General features: G+C 37.7%; 1 protein-coding gene across 1 annotated transcript; it reads right to left on the bottom strand.

Annotated features, from left to right (window-relative positions):
- Positions 1-12495: 12495 nt before the first annotated feature.
- Positions 12496-23243, bottom strand: LOC149082213 (putative RNA/DNA demethylase ALKBH6). Its single transcript, XM_089236869.1, has 6 exons — positions 23172-23243; positions 21522-21651; positions 20563-20609; positions 18705-18809; positions 13685-13801; positions 12496-12836 (listed from the first exon to the last, which is right to left on the bottom strand). Exons 1-6 carry the CDS (start codon positions 23214-23216, stop codon positions 12561-12563), a joined length of 720 nt encoding a protein of 239 aa, XP_089092995.1. The 5' UTR covers positions 23217-23243; the 3' UTR covers positions 12496-12560.
- Between the last annotated feature and the right edge of the window lie 2459 nt (positions 23244-25702).

The raw sequence follows: 25702 nt of genomic DNA, 5'->3' as shown, positions 1-25702 counted from the left end.
TCGCTGAAGTGGCTCTGTAAGGAATTTATCATTAGGGAGAATGTCAGTTCAGGTGTCCACAAACTAGCGAAAGATTTTTCTCGTATTTGGCTCACCGAGTAAGATGCCATCAAGAATATTTCATATTTTCATAAAGGGCGGTTGATGACGTAAGCATCCAAACCCCCCCTCTCCCCTTGTTAGCAAAAGTCAGCAAATCGGGACCCCCCCCCCCATCGATGCTGACGTAATACTTGAATGACCCCTCTCTTTATATTGTAATTTCTACCAAAAATGTTCGCTTTGAATAATTCCGGTTGCAGAATCTGGCAGAGCACATTCCAAAGATTCATAAACCGTTAAAAAGTGCATTTCGGAAAAAAAGTGGAAAAAAGTGTTCCCTTTCGAAAATAAAGTCCTCAAATGTCAGCCTTCAAAAAACGTTATATTAAGAGATGTTGTTTTCTCGGCTGGTGATATACAGTCGAATCCCGTTTTAACGAATACCGTTATAACGAAAATCTCGTGTTAACGAATACTTTTCCAACCCCCGAAATAAGTTTACATAGAAACAGTGCTAGGTAACCTGGGATTCCTTTATAACGAAATTTCGTTTTAACGAGTTGATTCCTCCGATGTCTTGGCGTTCGTCATAACGGGATTCGACTGTATTGGGAAAGAGATTTCTGAATGAGACTCTGGATGCTATAAAAATATACAAGCCTTTGAAAAGGAAAACTAGTCTCTTCCGAGAATTAAACCTGGGTCTTGTTGCTTACCAGGCAAGGGCACTACCTATACACCAAAGATACAACCTTCCTTTCATTACAACACAGATTGATGACGTGCTGCACTGATAGGGAACATTGCAGCCTCCATTGACCACAAGTGCGTTTTCCCGATATGCCAGAGGGCCCGGGTTCCATGATCGAAGGAGACAACGAACTTTGCTTTCCAAAGGTTCGTATCGGCATAACATCCTGAAAAATATCTTTCCTAACGTTATATTGTGTTTGTAAGAATTATCCTTGAATTGATGAACAGTGAGTTAGTGTTAGTACACAATCATTTTCGTTCCAGTACGTTCTGACAAATTGTTTTTAATAGTATCTATTAAATGTAATACATGAAATGTAAAATTTTTTCTCATTCACTTCTATCATTTTCAGAATATGGATGGACAAACAGAACGTGTGGTAGAAATGGACATCGTAGCAGTGAAAGCGGCTTACGAATCTGTGCTCAGCACTTTTAATACGAAAATCGAAATTCAAAAGCATAGGAAAATGGTTCTGATTGATGAACTAGCAAAGAAAATGAAAAATATCGAGGAAACGAAAAAAAAAACTTGTGCGTTGAATGAGAAAGCTGAAGAAGTTCGCAAACTCTGTGCTCAAGTTGATGAAAACATAGAGATCGGAAAGAGAACCAGAGTGGTTCTCCAGCAACGTGAAGAGGATCTGCAGAAAAAAATAAGTAAAGCTTATGAAGATTTACTGGAAAATCGACGTAAATTCAATTCTGATCTCGGGACTTACCGTCGCGAATTAAACGAGAGATTGACATATTATAAAAAGCACCCGCTTTATCCCGTGTGGGAGAAGGCAAAGAAAGAGCTGGACGAATCGCGAACCTACCGAAAAGCACTTGAATATGAGTTGAGCCAGTGCAATGCTAAACTGTTCAAAATCAAGTGCGAGAAGACTCAGCGAATGAGAGAAGAAAAAGGCTACTACCCCTTGGAGAATTTCATAGTTCTCATTTCTCAGTTGAAAACTACACAGAAAAAGAACGTAGAGAAAAATAAGGAAGTAGCTGAGCACATCGCTACACTAATGTCCGTGCTGGAGGAGAAAAAAAATTATCAGAAAAAGTTGAGGGAAAGAATTTGTACATCACGTAAAATGAAAGAAAGAAACGCAATGGAATGCGATCGCTTTTCTAAAGAATTCGAGGACACGAAGACTCACAAATCCTTAATCACATCTAGTCCGAAAGGTCGCTCTTCCGTAAGCAGTGAATGTTCATCTGTTGCTGTCACTAAGGCCGAGACATCTAAACAGATTCCCCGTTCACCGAGGAAACATGTTCCTGGAGTACCCATAAGAATCCCTTCGGTGAAATTGACCGAACATGTTAGATTTCCTCATCGCCGGCTTTCTTTTCCGACACAGAAAGTATTCTCCGGTAAGCGAGCCAACGTGCCTACGTCTTTGCCAACTATTCCTTTCCCTAGACTCTCATCTGTGTCTTCAGCATGTAGATCAACATTCACCGAAAAAGGGAATGTTAATAATGCTCTTGGATCGAGGACTGTCTGCGCGTCAATGCCAATGGTAGCGAAAACTGCTTCCGTAAATGGAAGTAAAAAAAATACCAACCCATTCAAAGTACCCAGGTCTCCGTTGAATCCAATTACCGAGATCTTAACCACCGGAATTTGCAAGCAGGTGGAAAAATCTAAACTTCCTGAAAATACGAACTCAGTAAGGTACGCTGGACAAAACACTGCAGCGCGTGTAGCGCCCGTGTGTCAACCTATTACTATTGTTGTTGATCCTCGATTTAAAATATCAAACCATTCTGCCCGACACTCTCAGCCCACTTCAGATTGCTGTTCGAAGCAGGTTCAAGAGACGATTGAAGATTCATACAATTCTGAAGAAAGTGGTGCAGAAGTATCCAATGACAAGAGTCACCAAATGAATTTAGTGAATGCTTCCAGTAGCATCGTGAACAGTATGGGGACAACTACCAAAGCTGCCGATGTTCCAACATCTAGAAAACCAACAGTACAGACAAAACACAAAGATAAAATCGAAAGAGACCAGAATGATGTCCAGAAACACGCGGAAAACTCCACAGCCGGAAAACAACCATTCACCTCTTACTTGCTGGAAAACTCTGTGCTCACAATACACGAATTGCTCTACGGAAGTGATGATTCGGATGAATATTCTTCAATGTCATCAGTCAATTCCCCGAACCTGAGTCAGTCTTCAATGAAATCGGAAGTTATTGGCAGTCCCACGGATTTCGTAAAGCACGCACGGATTTTGCAAGAAATGGAGCATAGTCCGATTTACCAGTACCATTCTCGCAGGATGTTCGAGCCACTGCACAGCACTCCTAAGGACAGCGTTGGTAACGAAGGACCATCTGCAATCGCTAATATTTCAGAGAGATTAAAAAACGGACGATTTATCTCAAATGCAGAACAAGTGGAGATGGCGGAGGATCCATCTGTTGTGAACATTGAAAATCCTTTCACTGGTAAAATCGATGATGTCGACGAAGAAAATTCGCCGTCACGGAATGCCAAACCCGGCAGCGAGAGGTCTATGTGTTCGTGCCAGCGGCAAAACCTTATCTCTTCGAACACTAAAGTGAAACGGTCACTTTTTGACGTATTCGGAGGATCCCTACAGGAAGATGGAGACGGGGCAACCGAACCGAAATTCATTTGAATTACTTTGAATTTCGGATTGCCCAGCACGAGTAAGATAGTAGTAGAAAGAAGCCCGCTCCTTTCTTCAAGTTTATCTAACGAGGACATTAAGGGGTCTCGACTTATATTTGAGTGAAAAAAAAATTGATATTTAAAATTTGCTTTTGTGATATTGAATTGTCTTCCTACCATTATAATATTCATCAGCTATATATATATATACACCCAAGACATTCTTTTTTCCTGGAATGAAATTCTCATCTTCATGTTTATTTAAAAAACTCATCAATTTACTTCATGATTTTTTTAGTTATCACTTTATACATTTATTTAGCGATGATAAGTTGATTACTTATCCACACATGAGAATTTTTGGTTTTTTTCTTTTACAAAATTTTGTGTTTGCAAAGTACATTATATGTTTAATATCCAGTGATCTGGAAAGTGAAGAACTGAGGGATATTTGGTGGAATATTTGGTGAACATGCATATATTTGATAGAAGCCAAGCAAAAATTGAAACTTGAAAAACATCTCTGGAAGGTTACGATTTTAAATTAGTATATCATTACTTCTCTCCAGGAGTTTTGGTCAGGGAAATGAAAAATGGTAAAAAAAAAAGTAAAATATTTGCGAAAATTCAAGAAAAATATATCCATTAGTTTCGGACAGGGAAATGGAAAATGGGCAGGGAATAGGGGGTTGCGGGATCTTTAAATTCATTCTTGGCCTCTATTGGAGTTCAAAATATATTAATATTTACATTTTTTTTGAATGACCCATAATAATTCCGTCGAATTTTTTTTTATATATTTTTGTGCATATTCAGATGAGTAGAATCAGTGGTAATGTTTTGAAATCTTTTCGAAGACGTCACCTTGGGACCCTTTCCTTGTCTATAGATTATTTGTTTAAAATGGCCCAGTATAGTCGTTGCATTCGATTGTGTATTGATACGCTATACACGAATATCTATAAACTGTACAAGCATCTGTAATTAACTGTACGACATACTGGATCATATGACATTCTTGTATGTTCCAGCTCTTTTGGGATGCCAGAGTATATTCTGGACTTAAGCTATCTCGATAATTCGTATTTAAAATGTCTTAGTGTACATTCATGTGTCTAATGTTCATCAAAGATTTCACCCCTTTATGTTACTTTTTTGAAAATGCATTCTACTCATACATTATTCATTAAAATTGCTATATTTATTCATATTATTCCTATTTATATTAATTTGGTCACGAAAACTGGGATATTGTTTTCTTTTATATTTTTGTCATTCGTTTCAGTCATACAGACATTCGATGCTTTAAGATGCTTCAGCTATGATACTTTCGTCTGTGATCAGACATATTTGTGATGACTATTTTCGAAATAAAAATATCACTAATTATTATTATTTTAAGAAAAAGGAGTTTTCAGGATTTTTTCTTCGTGTCTTTGGTGTATGTCACCAAACTAAATTTTCATAGAATATAAAATTAATACAGGTCTTATTATTATTTTTGCGGCTGTATAGTAATCTTGTGAAAGCATATCTAATACTCATATATAGTATTCAAAATAATGTACACAGTTTATATGTATGGGAAATACGGGGTGATTCAGAAAAGATGGTAAAAACTTTAAGAGGTGGTAGTACACACAAAAACAATTTTCATCGAAGAATGCATGGTTTAAAATAAAATGCAAACGCGCTGCAGGGCGCAACATATTAAAATCGAGGATATGAGGAGAAAACTCAAGAATAACGTGTACGTTAAAAAAGCAATTTTAATGAATAATTACAATAATTGCTCAAAAGAGCGACCGTCAACGGTGATGCGAAGGGGGAATTTGCGAACGCTGTAGAATATTCCAGGCATATCGCGAACCTCAGCAGCCGAAGCCGAAAGTCTTGTGATTAAGAGACTAATCTTCTTCACAGTCAAGAGAGGAGTCTCATACACCAGACTCTTCTACACCAGCTCTATGTCCCCACAAAAATAAATCGAGACACGAGGCAGATCGAGCGATCGTGGTGGCCGAGCTACATGACCACATCGCCCGATCCATCGGTTTGGAAAAGTGACGTGCAGATAGTGCCGTATCTCTCGCCCAAAATGGGTTGGAGCTCCATCGTGCTGGAACCACATACGCCGCCGGAGGGCAGTTGGAACATCCGCCAGCAAGTCTGGCCGAAACGTGTGGTATTTGCCCTCGTCAAGGCGTTCCGGCAGAAGATGCGGGCCCGTTAATTGGTCGACGATGATTCCTGCCCAAACATTGATGGAGAAGAGTCGCTAATGCACATGGGGATTTACAGACGCCCAGGCATTACTATTGTGGGTATTAAATGCACTATCTTGTGCGAAAGTGCATTTATCAGAGAAAAGAACAGTTACCGCAAAATCTGGGCGAGCGGCACTTTGTTGTAGGAGCTAGCGGGCGAAGTCTAAGCGACGAGCCTAATCTTCATTCAATGCTTGGACTCGTTGAAAATGGCATGGGTGCAACCTCTCGCCTTTCAGCACCGCCATGTCGTGGATTGTGGCACACCAAAGCTACGGCCCACAGCTCGTGTGCGTGTAGGCTGATTTGCCACCATCTCCAAAATCTCGTCTTCCACACCTACTGTTCTGGTAGTCCTTGTACGACCTGCATCAGACCGGGAAGCAAGAAAGGATCCCGTTTAGCACACCTGCCGATGCGAGCGCGCAGATGTTTTCGGATTGGGTAACCGCCACCGTGGGGAAACGCTCACCGTACATTCGTGCTGCCTCTGTGATCCTTCGGCTTGCAAGCTCCGTAAATGAAATGCATGTCAGCTTTTTCTGTATTACTAAAGTGCGCCGTACGTTACAACTGTTAGAACGCGGTTGCATGCTAAAATAACTTCACAGGGAAGCCGTCCGTGCCTTTTATTCGCTGTGACGCAAATTTGCATACGGTTTTCTCAAAACGAAGTGTTTTTTAAGATGAGCATTTTTTCGAACGCCACTCATTCAAATGCCTTGAAACTTTTGTGACGCTCAACACTGGTGTTAAATACTTCAACACGAGCTTTTAGGATTTTAGTTGTTGGTTATTTTTTTTTTTATCGAATTTTAACTCCAACAACATGCGTCTTTTTTCAAAAATCACCAAACATCTTACCCATATTTTGTGCCATAAATTTCTTTTAAATAATTTTAATGAAAAATCGTCGTGTTAAAGTATTATATGTAACAGCATATAGAGTTGGAAGATACAAAGTTTCAAGACATTTGAATTAGGAATGTTGGAGAAAATGTTCCTTATCTAACAAAAAACTTAGTTTTGAGAAAAACGAATTTTAGTGGAAAACATTAGCATGTGTATATAATGCCTGCCAGCAGTTTATATTAAAATATTTTGAAAATATTTTTAGTTGTTCTACCTGTTTTTTCAGAATGTGGGTTTTTGGAAAATTCGCGTGCGCCAACCCCCTTAAGTTGGATCCTTGGATTGAGGATTCGACCCTATTGGTGTTCGGGGAATGCGAGCCGGTGCTCCATTTGAAAACTTCCCCGTGTGAAAGTATCCTGGAATAAATCTCGAACCGTTGATTCTAGAGAAGTATACTTCTAATTAGAAGAAGTATATTTTTATTTGGTCACCCTGTCCTAACAAACCCAATTAGAAAAGTTGTTGCACTCACTCTCCGAGACCCAACAAAACAAATCCGTGTTTTTAAGTGAAATATTCGTTGAGATATTTGTAATGCGAAAATCACTGAAAATGGGGCAAAATAACAGCATATAAAGCGTAGAATGAGCTTTTCTGTTTTTATGCGGTTCTTTGTCACATTTTCCGCTATTTTTAATTCAAATATCTCAGCGAATATTGTCCTAAAAACGTGTAATTTTTTTGTTGGGCTCAGGAGAGACAGAGCAACAACTTTCTCTCATTGGGTTTTTCAGAAGAGGGTGACCAAATAAAAAGTTAATTCTTTTTATAACTATACAACCCCTCGCAATATGAATGGCGCATTAGAGGCGTACCCCCGTTGGAGGAATTCTATTTCTAATTGAAGTATGTTGCTCAAGGATCGCGGATCGGATTGCGAGTTATTCTAGGACAAAGAGACTTTCTATAAAACTTGTGCAACACCATGGGTTAAGATAATCTTGAAATATGTTGGGTCCCAAGGCCTGGCACCTGGAACCAGTGACGTCACAAATATATTTGTAATCGGATTTTACAACCCATCTCAGTAGCCCCTTCTCCTGTGGCGCCAGTTTCGCGTCTCGACGAAAGCCTCGTAGACGACGCGTCTATCTGAGTCTTTGACTCGACCCACAGAATCGTTAGTGGGAGAAAAGCGATGACTAATGCCACTCTCTACTAAAAATTAGACAATCTTAAGACATATTAATTAATTTTCTTCAAGATTATACATTCAGATAATAAACCTTTTCAAACTTTTAACTCTGCCAACTTTGAACAAATTTCAATTCAGATTGAATGAATCCCATCTTATATATTGAATATCATTATCGCACATTATACAACACGATACACATTATGTGCTATCCCCTGTGGTGGTGATCATATGGAACACATACCGCTGTAATAAACGATTCGCAGGCATTCTGTTCGTTATTTGCGTACCTTTTCTCTGACTTGTGTACGTCAGTGCCACCTATTGGCCGTTTTTTCCTTCAAAAAAAATCCCCGTGACTAGCGATGCTAACCCTGCAAACCGTTTGTTATTTCGGTTATTTTTCCCGGTTTTTATGAATTTTTAGTTTCTACGGACTTTTTGACCACCCTGTTTCTAACTTGACACTTTTAGTAATTTGTTATTTTCTCATTCATAATTCACTGAAGTTTTCCTGTGTGTTACCTGGCGGCACACCATTAATAGTCGACAATAAAAGTAGGATTGAAAAAAAAAAAAAGAGAAGCAAATAACCATTCGAGTGAGTATCTACTTGGTATATACCTAGTGGTTCAAATACGGGGCCCCAATCCATCACACGCGAAAATAATACTACTACTTGACCGTATATGCACCTCGTATATATTCTTCTGCGGAATTCCTAACAAATCGGTATGTGTGGAACGTATTGTGTGAGTGCATGCAGGGCCGTCTTAAGAGCATCATGGGCCCCCGGGCAAAATGATTTTTCTGAGGCCCTACCAGGCAAATTTTCGAAAATCTCAACCAGATCCCATTTTTGTGAGCCCCCTTTTCCTCTTGACGCCCTCGGGCCGTGTCAGGGTGGGCCCATGCCTTAAGACGGCACTCATATGCATGGCCCGAACATATTTATATATATATGTTATACTTGTTTCGTGTTGTTGCCGGTGCTGTCACCTGGCTTTCATACATCGAAGTAAAGATGGTAAATGCTTCAATTTTCATGTTACGTGAGTTTGATGTTGACCTGCTCTATGCGGAGAGACTTTAGGTACGAAAATAATAGCAGTGTCTCAGAAGCTCTTGAGAAGGAATGGATGCTAAACATCCTAGAGCACCGGTTGGGGCTCCTTGTGCGCCCCGCGGGCGCACTATTAAAATAAAAACAGTCATTTGAAAAAATAATTATAATTACTTTGGAATGAGAAAAATAAATCAGTAATTTTGCTGAATGAGAAAAAAATAGTTCCACGGGGCTCCGCCACAGAAATTATATGCCAAAAAGGGCTCCGCGATTCGAAAAAGGTTGAGAACTACTGTCCTAGAGTGACCGGACTCCATCAAGAAATTTATAAGATTGGTGAAATTTTTTGAAAATAACCTGGAGAAAGCAAAGATAATTAGACCGGATCTAGACGAGGAGGGGCCCAGCATCTTTCCAGTAGAGCCTAGACCAGAGGCCTTCAACCTTTTTCTAGTCGCGAGCATTGCCTGTACTCATAAACAAAAGAAGAGCACCCTCACGGCAAATATGGCATACGAATGCATGAAATCAGGATTAATCTGAATCTTGGAATGCAATTTGTACAAGATTTTTAATTGGAAATGATTTCTTCCATTGGTTTTCAATTATTTTCTATCAATTCCTAACTTTCATTAGTTTTGGAATAATTTATTTCATTAATAAATAATTTTCATTAGTTTCAGAAAAATATTTCTTTCATTAATTCCTAATTTTCATCAGTTCTAAAGTTATGTTTTTATTTATTTGAGATCATTTTACATCTTTGAACTTTTATTAATTCTGAAAGTCGAGTCTGAGCCCTAATCAAATAGAGCCTCAAATTATTGAAAGCTTTCCGCCAATTCTTTTATTTTCTCTCATAAGTTCTGAATTTTCATCGATTCTGAAATTTTCTTACAAAGTTTTAAATTTGTTTTATTTTTTTACATTAATTTCTTTCATCAATTCTGGCATTATTTTTCATCAATTTTACAAATACTTATTTTTCATTCATTTCTGGTATATATTATGTATTACAATTATTTTGCAATTATGTATTTCATTTATTCTGTAATCATGTACACTGTGTATAGCAAAAAGGCGGTGGGCACTTTGGAGCTCAGTGATTTTTTCAAATTTCTGGATTAGTTGGAGATGAATTTTTCTGAAATTTTGGTCATGTAAATCTTTTGGTTCTCAATTTCCAGTAATAATTTTGTCATGAGTACATTCAGGATACTGACGAAGAATTAAATAATAAAAACAGATTTTTTATCAACTCTGTATTAGAAGAAGCTGCAAATGATTCCCAAGTTAAAAAAAAATATTTTATCTGTTTATATGCATTTTCGCAACAAAAACGAATGTTATTTCTAAAAATTCTAATTTTCATCGCTCCTTTGTTTGCTTATAACAAGTGGTGTTTCCAACCGAATTCAGCGAAACTTGCAGAAACTTTGAAAACGTAAACTTACACATTGTGTTGAAATTTGGAATGAAATTATTTGATATCTCATGAGATATTTGAAGAAAATAATTTTTAAGTACGCACGTGCTAAAGATACAAATTTCATTTCGCACAGTTTGGTTGCCACCTATATTGAGCAATTTTTGTGAGAATTAAAACGGAATATACATCATGGGAAAATATAAGCCAAGGGTGTTCACTTTTTGGACAGTGTAGGCCACTTCATTGGTTTGAAATAGTGTCACCGGTCACCTGCAATTTTGCCACTGGTAACTTTAGTGATCTGTAAATTTGTCATGGGCTGCTTAAGTGAGCTTTATCTGTGGTGCGGGTCTTTTAAGGGATTTGGAATGGTATCCCAGGTCACTTGTGATCTGGAAATGTGCAGTGGACCACGTAATTGAAGTGAAAATGTGAGCAGGCTACTAAAGTTTCGCGGGACTGCGCCACAGATCACTTAAGTGATTGGTGAAGTGCCTCAGGTCGGTTGAGTGTTCTGCGAATGTGCCCCATCACACTTGCGTGATCTTTAAATTTGCTGCATGGCACTTGAGTGATCTGTAAATTTGCTGCGTGTCACACAAGTGATCTGGTAATGTATTGCTTAATTTTTTCAAAATTAGATTTGACGTCACAGGCTACTAAAGATGACTTTGAGAGTGAGTCAATTTGTGGAAAATCTTTTATGTTTATGTAGATGAGGTAGTGCAAGAATGTGTATGAGTAGACATATAAATGAATTTTATGTGCATAAATACATATAATACATGGCAAGGTAGAAATAGGCGAGTCTTTGTTTAACCCTTTGCTGCCCAGAGGTTTTTCTGGTACTTAATTGGTTCTTTACAACTGGTACTTTCTAGCGCCTCCCTGCAATCATGATTGCAGGAAAATCTGCAGATATTAGCTTTTGTGTTTTATGAACTATTGCACTTATACACCATCCAAAAAACACAAAAGCTAGCATCTAGGGACTTCCTGCCGCTGTGGTGGTCGAGTGGTTATAGTGACGGACTCGCGATGCGAGGATCCGGGTTCGAACCCCACAGTGGTGGTCGGCTGAAGTTGGTTTTCTGTGGTTCCCAACTTCAAGGCGCAAATGCGAGCCGATGTCCCCGTTAAAAAGTCTCGCCACAGAGAGCAACAGTCCTACAACGATAAATCATTCAATCATAACACTTCACTCATAGTTAGAAAAACTGGTGGCAGATGGCAGCACTACACATAACAAACATTACACAGAAACAAGCTTTACGTCAGGTTGCACTACACGTACACGCACATTCCCGCATGTACTGATTCGTTGGAGGGTTCGTTGGGGGGTTCCGCGGGGGGGGTGCATTTGTGGTGTAGCAGTAGTAGGTAGGGCCTCCAAAAAATGGCTCGGGGATCCATGATGTTCTTAAGTCAGCCACCTCGTTGGGCAATTTGCCTGTTGTGGCGTTGTATTTGTATTTATTTGTATTCCTGTAATTATAAGGGTCGGATATAACAATGAAGTACCATTTTTTTTCTTGATGTTGATTCAACTTCGATATAAGACTGCAAAGGGTTAAGGCTGGTCGTCGACTGAAGCTACTACGAGCAATTCATGTGTAATTCCTGAAAAAGAATGAAGTTGGATGAAATATCTTGCAGAGAAAACTAAATTTTGATGCATCCACATTTTGCATACAAATCTGCGAGTTTTGCGGGTCATGTTACTAGTGTGGCTTATATGACGGAAAACATATCCCACATGGGTGAGAATTTTGTTTGTATCATTTGAACATATAGTAATGAAGGATGGCTTTTGGTGGGGGTTATTTTTTGCGTCATTTTAATATTGTTATTTTCTCATAAAAAATGAATTACTACTATGTTTGCAACTAGATACTTTATGCCAGCCGAGGCAAGCACACATTTTGGTGCTGTCGTGCAGTGTAGAAGGAGCAGTTGAAGGGTGAATTTGATGCCTCCTTCTAGTTCAGTAACCGGGATACCAGGCCCACCTGGCCCCTTCCCAGTTGTGGCCCTCACTGCAAACCAGTTATGGATCAATATTTTTTAATGTAAACATCCTTAATTCTATGGATTTCTTAATCTTAAACCCCCAACATTAAATTTTAAATTTATCCCAAATATTTAAAGATATTTCACACTGAAAATTTTTTATAATGTAGTAATAAAATTATGTTTAAAATAGCCGAAGACACCAAGATAGTAACACAGTAAAAAAACGATAGCTGATAAAAACAAATTTCCAAAGATTTATAAAAACAAATATATACATTTCTTTGACAATATCATTTTCATAACCTCAAGTTTCTCATTCCAGTTAGGAATTTTGATTTCAAAACTTTTAGGACGTGTCGTATAGTCAACGAGATTCTTGTTTCCCTGTATAGTATGGCACCATTTTCAGCAGAACACAAATGAACATTGGCAATGTCTTGGGTGATATTGTCCATGCGGGACTCTTTGATACCATGTAAGTAGGATTTATAAAGGTTGTCTTGAACCACTAGTAAACTACATCGCTCTAAAAGGAGGGATCCAATATAACGACTATCAAGATCTCTATTACACTAAAAAAAAAGAGAAAAAACCAATTAATGCACTTTCCATACATAAAATACACCATACACATTTGCTCATGACGTTATGTTAAATTTTATATCAACATTTTTCTATGTTTACTGAGCATAGACTGAGGATGATAGTCAAATGTCTGACGTTTACAAAATGTAAAAAAAATTGATGTTACAAACTACAGCCAATTATTGCCTTGGCTTACAAATTTTTCGGCAAACAAAGATTTTAGTTGATATGGATGTACAAACTAACATAAAACAGTCACGTTGTGAGCCGAATTTTTGTGGCAATCTAGATTAATCCAATAAGTGACACTGACTGAAATTAGATTAATTTCACTATGGAATCACTTTTTAGATACACCTCACTTTCTCTTTCAGAAAGATTCTGAGCCATGTTTTATTTGATGAATGACTAAGCTAAGAGAAAACTCATTTAAAAAACAAGAATAAAATACACTTGGAAAGACTCTTGATACAAAATCGAGCAGTTTGGACATTCTAGAAACTTATCTTTCTCATCGTGTGTGTGAGAGAGAGAAATGAATTGACTATATCATATACATACTACCTCACACACATTTTTTTTGCACCAAGACTCCAGAACCCGACTACAAAGTGTAAATCAATCTGTATACACTAAAAAAATTGTATCATTAGCATGGACAGAAAGATGGAGGTCTGATCAATCAAATGCTGGCATTGTATACACTTTCATTTCATTACATGGACTATAAAATGCACACTTTACACATATTTTAAATGCCAATTAGACATTTTGTACAGTGTAAGAAATGCTTAACATTCAAAACATTCCCAGGGTGAGCGATAGAAGTACTTACCTCTGGTTCTTCATCTTCCTGATGATCATGCATTTTGGAATAATAGTCGAGAACTGTGTGAGATCCGAGGTTGATCGTGGTTACAACCGGATGATAAAGAGCACCGTCTTCATGGGGCTGGAATTTTTTCAATAAAAATAAGTCAAATGAATTGGAAATCATGCAATTCATTCATTAACAAGAAATGGGGAAAAAATAATTATATGTACATTTTTTTAAATAACATTTCTTTTTATACATTTTATTTATTTTTCACCCTCCTGATAACATAATTTGTGGGCTTAGAGGTCATACATAAAAAGGTTTGGAATACCAATGCATGTGAAAGAAGACATTGAATAACGTGTGTGTGTGTCTGTGTGCATCAGTATAAAAGCATTTACAATGCAAAATAAACTGAATTATTTTACTATATAATAAAAAAAAGTTATAATACAATATATTGGACATGGTTTTTTCTTTTCAATTCATTAGGAAGAAAAATATAATTCAGAGACCCTCCTTATTTTTACATATCAAAATTACTGAATCTTAGCTAACAAAATCCATTTCAGCATTTTTTTTAGCTGACAATATAGTGTATACTCACCTACATATTTTTTTCTCCTAATAAATTGTAAAATATTTTATTACAGATATTAGCTTAAATCCCAAGATATCTTGTCAAATTCGATCTGCTTTATTTCAGCCACCCCAAAATATCTTGGCTTCTAAAAACATGTTGAAGTTGTTTTAACAGTAAAACACATGTTTTCCATCCCTCCCCACCCCGTTCAATCAATCAACTGCCAGTAGGTGTAGTCTCTTGTTCAAGGTTAGGTAAGAGAAGGAGCGAGAAAAATATACTGCATGTATTCTTCCCCCTTGTTTTAGCACTGTAAAGATATATATACTCAGTGTATATAATCCAAAAAAAAAGTATTTCTCTTCCTAGAAAGTCACACGTTATGACAGGCGTATCATAGTGAGAGAAATAAAAGCGATGGGCAAAGTCAATTTTCTTGTTGGGGAAGCAGTTATCAGCTTGCAATCGGAAAAAAAAAAAATCTTCATGAAAATAGGTGGTAATGTGTGAAGGTGTCACAATTTCAATTCTGACAGTTATAATGGGTTAAGAGAGTCTGCGAGAATCTGTGTCTTGATCAGAGATTTCAGAGGGGAAACTACAATATTGTCATCTACCCTAACCAATCCTCCTCGGGTTTGTCACCACACCCACGATGTACAGAAAAAATTGGAGCATACAAAGAATATCTGTATGGCTATTACAAGCTAAGTCAAAAGTACATGATTGAATTACCAAATGTATTTATCTCTTTTGTTGGCAACACAGAGATAGATTGCCTCCTTAAAAGCCTCCTTATTTCAGCAATGACAACACCCCAAAGATTTTGTAAAGCATAGATCTTAATTGAACATGTTATTTTCTCGCTCCTATGTTGTCAGATCTGCTGGCAATGGGCAGAGGTTTTGTTCAAATTTTGATAACATAGGAAAAGAGATTGAGTTTGCAATTCATCTTTTCTCCATTTTCCTTAGTCCACTTCAAGGTAATAAAGGAATATACAGGGTGGTTATAATTAACCGACACTTAATTGACACTCACAGTTTTCTGTGAATTAAACTGACACTACTCAGACCTATGTAACGCCCATCCTGGTGCACGTATGTCATTGAAAAAACTTAGCATACATATGTTACCATTAAATTGTATAATTCAGTTATTTCATGAATTAACTGATCAAGGAAACACATATTTTCTGGATGTTATGCTGAGGTGAACTCCGAAAGAAAAGTCATCTGGTCTTTGCCAGGACTCGAACCCAGGTCATCTTGCAAACAGGACACAAGCATGCTACCATCTACACTACTGGAGACTTCAACATCTCACACCGCAGTGCGTGAAATAAGGAAGGCAGAGTTGTGTCTCCAGTGGTGTAGATGTGTAGATGATAGCATGGTTGCCTTGTTCACAAGAGGGCCTAGGTTTGAGTCCCGGCAGACACCAGATGACTTTATTTTTTTCGAGTTCACCTTGGCATAACATCCAGAAAATATCTATTTCCTTGATATCTTGGAGTGAGATCTACCTCTGTGTAGCTGATCAAGTTAGTTAAAGTACATAATAGAACAATATTTCCACACTTTAACTAGTTTTTCTATAAAATAACTTATGGTAGACAGTTAAAGTGTAAAATAAACAATTTTGCTGACTTATAAAGCATACAAAATGTTATTTATGTTATGGTTAAAGCCTGAAATAGACCAGTTTGCAAATTGGCTGGTCATTTTGCATATTATTGAAACATATTTACCTTAACCTACTAAAAGCTAAATGTAAATGTTTCTTTTTACACTTTTAACAAAGTGTAGTTCATTATTATATGAAATAACTGGTTAAAGTATAGAATACAAGTAAGGTTCACATTTTAACTGACTCAATCAGTTATTTAACGAAATAATTAGGTATTATATAGAATAACAGATTTCATATTTAAATGGTAACATATACATAATATGGACCACGGAGAAAACAAAACTGCAACAGAAAAGTTCAGTTTTTGATCACTAGGTGAAAAAGTGGCACTTAAAGAACAAGAAACAAACATTGTAAACATAAAACTCAATTTGATAACCACATTTGTCATGCTATCTTATAAGAAATTGGAACTGGTGGGCCACTTTGAAGAAAGGGCATCGAAAAGTGTGGCAGCAGTCATAATCACTAATAGGAAAACAATAAGAACGTAACAATAGCTCACGAGTAAACAGTTTTATCTTCACAGGTGGGGCAAATAGAGAGGCTGATAAGCATAAAAATTTGCCAGTTAACATGATAAAAAAAGCTTGGCATCTGTTCAATATACATTTATTTGCTAATAACATGTTCAAATGTGAGTCTTGGGGGAGTACTCTCCTCAAGGTCCTGAGAGGTGTTCCGTTACAACCTCCCATTACTAAGAGCTTCTGCAGTAGCAAGACATTCCCACCCTAAAGGCTGCTTAGAGATTACTGTCTTCAAGTTAAAAATACAACACCCCATATTTGCCAAAAGGTAACTGTCTTGTGCTCGTTTTGGAGACTTTCTGAGAAGTTTCAAAATATATGGCCTCCATTTTTCTCCGGAAGAGAATTCTTGACTTCTGGTTGTGGGAATTCCTGAAAGATCATGTCTATAGAGATGAAGCATATAGACTCTGTTATATGAGATAATTCATGTGTCATTTGCGTTCAGTTCTTGAACTGAACATGGCATGCTGTGTTGTTGCAAAATACTCTTTGTACTACTGTTGAACATGCTTAGAGCATGTGACTAATACAAATTGAATGCACATTGAACAAACAAAGTTTTATGTTTCAAATTTGTGTTTCTTGTTCTTTAAGCACGATCTTTTTCATCTAGTAGTTGAAAATCAAACTATTTTTTTTATATTACAGTTTTCTTACCCTGTGATCCATACAAAGTACAGTATATACCAAGTTAAAAATGCAAACAGCCCAACAGAGGTGGCTGACAAAAGATGCCTATAAAAACTATGGATGCCAAATATAACCAAAATACAGCAAAACCAATATAAAACCATACATCTCGAATGAAAAACTAATAATTAACACTATATGATACACTGCCCATAAACAAGATTATGGTTGTGTTATTTAAGTATGAATAGCTTCTCTATTTATCCCATAATGTCTATCGCATGTCTTTTTGAATGTGTCATTTGCGTTAGAATTCACGACCACTGGAGGTAAGCTATTTCATTTACAAACAACCCTATTAGAGAAAAACTCCCTGGGACGTCACAACCAGGAATTTCCCTTACTAAATGATACCGTGTCCTCTTATCAAAACTTTTGATTGATGGTGTATAAATAACTCATGGTCAATCCTATCCACTCCGTTGGAAATTTAAACACTTCAATCATATCCCCCCTGAAACCTGCTTTTCTCCAATGTAAACATATTCTAGATATCAAGTCTTTTTTCATAGCTCAAGCCTTGTGGTTGCCAACAAGAGCATGTGTAGCTTTTCTCTGCACCCCCCTCAACAAAAATCTGTGTCACTCTGTAGGTATGGTCTTCAAAACCTCATGGCATACTCCAGTCCAGGACAAGCTAAGCCCTGGAAAAGAAGAACGACTTCAGGAGAGCATGAAGAGACCTGTTTAAGAACTTGACATTCTATTTGATTTTTTGACCACTGCTAAACAATGTTTAGAAAACCTAAGCCGTTCATCAATGAGAATTCCCACATCAGTGACCCTAGTTGCATCTGGGATAATAGTAATACAATTCAACTTGTAAGTGAAACATGGGTTGTTTGAACCCAAATAAGCAACCATTCACTTACCAACACTAAAAGTGATGCTCCATGCGTTAGCTTATGCAGCAATCACATTCAAGTTTGTCTGAAGCATCTATTTACCATTTGAATTCCTGACTACTCCTATTAGCTTCATATCATCTGCGAATTTGCTGAAAATCCTGTCGATACCCTGAATGAGTTCATTGATAAAAACTGAAAAAGTACGAGCCCAAGGACACTTCCTTGAGGGACTCTACTCTTTACATCTGTCCAATCAGAAAATTCCCTGTTCACCATAACCTGTTGGGACCTATCTCTCAACCATGATTCCATGATTTTCATATGGGTAAGATTTCACTGGAATACGTCTATCAGAATGGGTGCAACATAAGTCTGAGCACTCTTAATTTAATTATAACCACCCTGTACGTACTCTATATATAAAAAAAAACAGTAGTTTTTCCTGTGTTTGTTTTTCTTGGAGTTGGGGGGGGGGATGGAGGAACACATGCACACATGCACCTGCTCAAAACTGAAAAAAAAAAACCTCTCTCAGAGAAAATAATACTGATTAAAGGATAAAACAAAAATAAAGAGCATGAGATTTTATCATAACATCAAACCAAAAGTGAGAAAAAGACTCAGTTTAAGTTGTCCAAATTTGTGAACCATTTCGAAAAATTACCATATAATGCCAATAATATTCTACTCACCATGATCCCTTGACCAGGCAAGTATTCATTCACAAGGACATGATTAGGAATCTTATCATTAAATACACCTAGCTTCGCTATTTTCTTAGCACATATATCTAGAAACTGAAAAAAAAAAAAAAATAACAAACATTAAGTCGGTTAAAGTTTATAAAGAACGAATTTACTCAGTTAAAGAGAGATTTGAGAGATTCTATAGTTATTTTCAAGATTCTACAGCATTTTCAGTCACTAAGCATACATTGAAATTACAATATAATTCTAAGCATCTATATATTTATCTCTCGGTACATAGGTTTTTTTTCAAACCTTGAGCATTTGCACTAACATCACTAGAACTCTCGACGGGTCTCAGAGTTTTATTTAATTTTTCTTGAGCTGTACACAGAGAATCACTTTTTATTTTAAATGTAAATGAATGCAGAGGTTATAAAAACAGAAATCAATGCTTTGATGTTCACAAAATTAAGGAAAAAATAAATTAACAGAAACAAATCAGTATCATTTTGAGCAGATTCCATTTCAACCTCAAATGACAAATTGTGATCACTAATCTGTGTTTACAGTTGAAAATACTTCTCACAGTAACGTGTTTAAACCTTTTAATTCTTGTTCATAAGATGAATTATGAGCTATTTAGACTGCGCAAGCAACAATCCAAACATATAACATGAAATACGGATACTCACATCAGGACTAGGTGATGCACAATTCAGGGTGACATTTAGCTCACCTACCCTGGGATGATAAGTTTTACTATAGAGATTTTTTTATGGACTTTTTAAAACTACCATGCCTATCAGGCCTGACGCAAGTGTCCACCAGTTAATATTGATCTCTGAGGCATCAAAATATATAAATCATTATAACCATACTACGAGTTTATGGGACAATACGGCGAAAGAACACTCCTAGTATAGCCATTAAAAAAACCTCACTCAATTTCGCAAATTTAAGGGAAATGAAATAATTTGCAAACAGACAAAATGAAGGTATGTACATACATACAGTTCCTCGCACGCCACAGTACATACAGTTCCTCCTAAGTCTTGGGGCCTCCTCACATGGGGGGGGGGGGACAACAAAAATTTGGCAACTGATTGGCAACAAAATAGGCAAACCAATATAAAACCAGAATGCAGATATCTCTGCGAATGTTGCACTTAAAAAGGTGGAAATTTTTTTTGTTCACATCAAGACAGGGCAACAACTTTATAATTAGGTTTTTGGGCACAGGGTGTCCATATAAAAAGTTAAATTTTTTTAAATTTCCAATAACTATATAACTCCTTGTAACATGAATGACACATTTGAAAAACTCCTGATTTCACACATTCATATTCCGCAAGAACAACTTTAATAACCGTCACCATTTTCTTGCTACCCCATTTCGAAAACCGTCAGTCAACTGTGGGACCCTATGTAATTGAAAATTACTTCCACTTTACTTCATGTTTTAGTTTAGAGATGTCAATTACATCGGAGAAGCATGTTTTCAACATGCATAGTTTTTTTAATCTTATCAATGTTGCTGTTGCATAACATGTAAAAATGTCTTTCTCCTGGAATTCAGGCAACCAGAAGGAAGGAAGGTTTGATCATAAGTTAGTAGGGATATAAAAATTTAAAAAAAAAAAAACCGAATTTCTTGTCTGCAACATCAATCTGCAGTAAAGTTTAGTCTGAAGACTTTTTTTCGAGAGTGTCTCTCCTGCTCTAGCAAAAAAAAAAAAGTAGAAATCTGCTGCCCCCATAAAATTGACGAAAAAAAGGAACAGGAGAAATACAAATAAAAAAGAAAGGAAAATTCAAGTAACAAAAAATTGTTACACGAGAAGGTAAGTAATATGTGACTTACTTCTGGCAATGGCTCCTGTATCATACCTTTGGGATGAGGAAGGCCACCTGAAATATAAAGAATATAGTGAGGCAAACAAAAAAAAGAGGACACTATAATGTATTTTGTAAGTTCTCACAAATTATGGGTTCATGTTGTGCCTAGAGGGTGTGACTCTTCCCAACTTTAAGGTGCAAAAGCGAGCCAATCTCCACATTAAAAAGTCTTGCTACAGAGAGCAACAAGCCTACAACCATACAATTAATCAATAATTACACTTATTTAGAAAACTTTATGGCAGCACATGCCACATAATGAGCATTAATTACACAGAAACAAACTCCATGTAAGATTCAAAACACGTACACACACATTCGAACATGCACTAATTTGTTAAAAGTTCTGCAAAGGAATATGGATGAGGTGCATGCATGCGGTTTAGTAGTAGTGGGTGTGACTCCTTACTTGAAGGGTTAACAACTATTTATTAAACAATTAACAATTAAACATTAGTATTTAGGGTCTATTAATAAAATCCATAAAATCAAGGGTTGAGATTTACATCAGTAGCACGATCAGCAACTAGGATGTAGTGGCAAGAAAGTTAATTTGAATAAAGGGACAATGTCTTCATCCCCAAAGCAGAATGTTTTGTGTTGTTCTGCAACGAGCCCTCAGCTGACTTAATGTTCTGCAGTAAAAATTTGCATATACTTATACATAATAGCGTTTTTCTACACTTTTCTTAAAATTCTTCCAGATTGTTCTGCAACAGCACTGGTTGTTCTGCAACGTACGTCACACATTTCGGCATATTCTTCTTTCGGGGTCTTCATGATGATCAGCTATAGTCTACAGTGCCAACCCTAACTATAACAGCCAAATTATTACAGAACCACCAGAGGTAATGCCATTTGGTGTTTGTTCCTGCAAAAAAAACCAAAAAACAAGCCATATTTACCATTTGAAACTCAACTTACCCCAGTTTTGTAGGCGTCTATTGGATAGATCTTTCCATTTAGGTTTTGGGGCAGCATAGATCTGTTGAAGGAGATAGCTCTCATCCTCCTTGGTTATGAAATCTGGAATGTAATAGGCAGTATCCGGAAGCTTCATCACATAAAAGATATGGGAAAAAATAAAATAAATTAGTTTAGTTGCATTGTTAGCTATGCATGACACGAGAATGATAGCATAGGACTTCGGCCTGGGAATCCAGGAATCTACCTTATATATATCTTGCTACCTGTGGGTTACAACAGGGCAGGAACAAGAGAGGGGGAGCAAACTGTACTGGGCGGCAAAGTTTAAGGGGGTAACAGTTTTAAGTGGGAATAAAGAACAGTTACAAAATTGTCAAATTTTAATGATGTCGAGACACAAAATCATGTTTGCCCTGGGCTGCAAACATCCTAGTCATGGCACCTGGATTCATGGCCCCCACATCCTGTAGCGGGGCCCCTAAGCTGGGATCTTTTGTGGGCCCCTCGGTCAGACTTTTAATATGCCCCTTCTGTAGCTAATTTAAAAAGCAAAAAAATGATGATAATCGTCCCGGGCCCTGTCAGCCCCCTCCTATATGGGGGCCATGCTTGGATTACTCAAATTTTGTTGCCTTTTCCCCATTCTAATCTACTTTTATTAACCTACTCATTCCTTGAATTTACTAGGCCACTTGAGATAATAATACATCTCTGTCACCCTGTTGGTTCGTTGACATGCTTGCACGCTGTCTAAATCCATCGTTCCGTCCCTCACTGACCTGGTCCCTTGTTCACTAGGTCACGTTTCTGGTCACTCACATGCTTACAAACTCACTAGATCACTCTTTTGGTCACTCACTGATATGATCCTGTGCTCTCTAGGTCACTTGTTTGATATCTTACTGACCTGGTCTCTTGCTGCCTAAGTAACTTGCTTCGTTACTCGTGTGCATACAAACTCAAGAGGGAACTCTTTTGATAGCTCATTTGGTTGATCTGTCATTCTCTGGGTCACTCATTTAGTAATTCACTGACCTGGTCCTTTCCTGCTTAGGTCACTCACTGACATAATCCCTCGCTCTATAGGTAGATGTGGACTTGTGCTTTTGTACCCCATGGACAGGCGAGGCTCGAGAAATTATCTCTACCCATATGGGAACTATTTCTGGAGCCCTCTGACCATGGGTGGAGATACGGGGGGTGCCCCTCCCCCCACCAGCGTCAAAGGTAAAGTTGACTGATCTAATGTATATATGCGTTGACATCATCATCATCGTGCCCCACCAGACCTCCAAGTCTATCTCCGCCTATGAGCATGCCGCCCTGGGTTTATAACCCACTATAAGTCCGTCTGTATACACTGGACCGCAACTAGATGCTTAGTCAGCCGGGGCCAGCACGCCTTTTGGTGCCCCCTAATAATGCTGAAGGAGAGGTTAAAGAGTGAAATTTGCGGCCCCCTCCCCCATCCAGCCCCGGGGCACCTGCAACCTTCCCCCCCCCCCATCCCAGTTGCGGCCGTGTGTATACACGCCACTGCTCATATTCAAACATTATAAATCGAATAGATAAATTAGTATAATGGGACTGGCTCGTGGGTTCCGCTAAGGGATGTAGGAGCCACGTTTGAAATAAATGTGGGCTTACTGATTTTATCCGAAATCCTTCAAGTTCACCAAAATGGGAATCCATGTTTTCGTTTTGATTAGTACGTCTTTGACTGAATTAAATTCCCAGATAAGTAAGGACCGTTACAGATGCAAAATGAAAAGAGATGAATCTATAAGCTGACCATGCGTCCCGACAAAAGAAAATGGTATGGATTCTTTTTTATGGTTTGATGTTTATTTAATGTTGTTTCCTTGAAGAAACCTAGTTAGAATATTATTCAATCACAGTTTCCAATTTTCCAAATTCTTTTATATTAAAATGTTCATTATGCTGAGTCTGACCATATTTTTATAAGAAACTACGGACCACTGGAAATTGTCGCCAAAGTAAGCGCCATTTGAGAGGTGGACTGCCAATGTCGTGTTGTTGAAAAATTCTCAATGGGCGGCAAATAAAGTGCAACTATAAATCGCGGTGAATTAAAATGCATTTTACAAGAAAAAAAAAATATCGAACACATGATGAGTACGAAAGCCTGGATAACCAAGCGGAGATCAAGATGTAGTTCGGAAAGAGAATTCACATTCCTCTGTGGGGAATTGAACCACCAATCTCCGCTTCGTTATCCAGGCTTTCATACTTCGTACGAACAGTGGAGAGTGACATCGTTTCTCTCTATATGTCGACATCTGGGGGGCTAACGTCGTAAGAACTATTAGCTGAGCTAGGAGGCTGTCCATGAGCAGTCCCGTTCGGCAATCATACATGTGCTCTAAGGAATGAAAATGTCTGTCCTCTGTAGTTGAAATGGTTAGAACACTCGCCCGGACAGTGAGTGATTGGCAGGACCATCTTAAGAGCATTATGGGCTCCCGGGCCCAGTGATTTTTTCGAGGCCCTACTCATCAAACATTCAAAAAATTCAACTGCTTCTCATTTTTCTGAGGCCCCCTTTTCTCTTGAGGCCCCAGGACCGTGCCCGGATGGGCCCATGCATTAAGACGGCACTGGTAATTGGTGGTTCGATTCCCCACAGAGGAATGCGAATTTTCTTTCCGAACTACATGTCGAACTCCACTTGATTATCCAGGCTTTCGTACTTCGTATGAACAGCGGAGACTGACATCGTTTCTCTCTACATGATTACTCGAGTTCAGAAACTCCCAACGCTGGAGTAGCAAACCTAGACTTTTTAGCACTGTTGTCTGGGCAATTTGCCATAGTGTCGTGAAAATGATGGACTTGCCTCGAAAAGGTCCGGGTTTAAACATCCCTCCCCAACGGTATGGTGGTGGCCAGCTGAAATTTGTTTTTTGTGGTTCCCAAACTTCGAACCGCAAATGCCAGCTGATCACCCTGTTAAAAATTCAAGAGAGCAACGGACCTAAAACGGAACAAATATTCAGCCATTACACTAAAAAAAAAACACGCTCAGATTCCGCTTTCTAATTGGGAAAAAATGGTTAGGGGATTTGAAACTTTGTGGGACGTGCCAGTAAAAACCAGAAAAAGTTTATACAGTCTGCACTCGTTATAACGACCCCATCGTCTCGTCGAAAATTTACGTTATATTGGAAGGTAGTTATACGGAAAAAAAAGGGCAAACATATTAGTTATTCGTATTATGAAACCATTTGTGACTTTTCCTACCGGTCGTTGGAAGGTGAAGAAAGAAAAGTATTGGACATCACCAGACCCTGCTGACCATCGTCTGGCATCGCGAAAATCAAATTGTAAGGGAAATAAGTCCACCAAAACATAAACGCAATAGCATGTACCTAGATGACATGAAGCCGTGAGTGTTCATCATAAGGGAGGGGGGCTCTTTTGATTTACCTTTAAAATTGTTAAAGGTAGATGAGTATCAAACCTACCAACAGTTCCTTAATAAGAGAATTTTAGTTAAACTTGTTTTCATTGTTTTCTATCATTTTTCATTGTTCGATTAATAAAAAACGTAAAAATAATGAAAAATAGGGGGACGACGACAATATTTGGAGGGTTTTTATTAAAGCAGATACGTAGAAACGATAAAAGCAGTGACGAAAATGTGCCAGATCGAGTTTATAATGCATTTTAAAGGCAGAAGAAAGGGTGGTCCAACGTTATAACCCACAGGGGTACAAGATTGTGCTGCATGAAAAAAATTCTCCCTCCCCTCCTATCAGACATAGATTTCTTTCGGACACATAATTCAATAGGTGAGATATGTAGGTGTAACGAGTAAAACATTCATACAAATAAGTGCATAATTGAAGGTGATACTTTTTAAGACTCTCCAAAAGTGGTCCAACTACTGACAAAAGTACGATATTGGCTAGATTTGTTTGCACATTTTTTGAAATACAGTGAAACCTCGATACTCTGCGAACCAAGAAAAAATGTCGTTGTAAAGGGATTATCGTTATATCGAAAGGCAACATTATTATCATATGCTACCAAAATATTGTTACGAAATTTAGGGAAATAGTCTTATTCATCATTTACCATGTGCAAATAGTAATTATCTTACATAAAAATGAAATTAACGTATTATCTGTAAATCTCGCCAAACTTGGCAAAAAAAT

Source organism: Pholcus phalangioides, unplaced genomic scaffold, assembly GCF_987345545.1.
Source record: "Pholcus phalangioides strain wild (caught in Gottingen) unplaced genomic scaffold, Ppha-v1.0 ptg000009l_1, whole genome shotgun sequence".
Taxonomy (NCBI): domain Eukaryota; kingdom Metazoa; phylum Arthropoda; class Arachnida; order Araneae; family Pholcidae; genus Pholcus; species Pholcus phalangioides.
This window is presented reverse-complemented; position numbering and strand designations above follow the sequence as displayed.

What these genes read in the sequence shown, in the direction of transcription:
- LOC149082213 (XM_089236869.1), bottom strand. Translation starts at nt 23,216, where the DNA reads ATGGATTCCCATTTTGGTGAACTTGAAGGATTTCGGATAAAATCA. An exon ending in AAGGATTTCGGATAAAATCA is followed by an intron (nt 21,652 to 23,171) that starts GTAAGCCCACAT and finishes TATGTGATGAAG; the next exon opens with CTTCCGGATACTGCCTATTA. An exon ending in TAGACGCCTACAAAACTGGG is followed by an intron (nt 20,610 to 21,521) that starts GTAAGTTGAGTT and finishes TTTATATTTCAG; the next exon opens with GTGGCCTTCCTCATCCCAAA.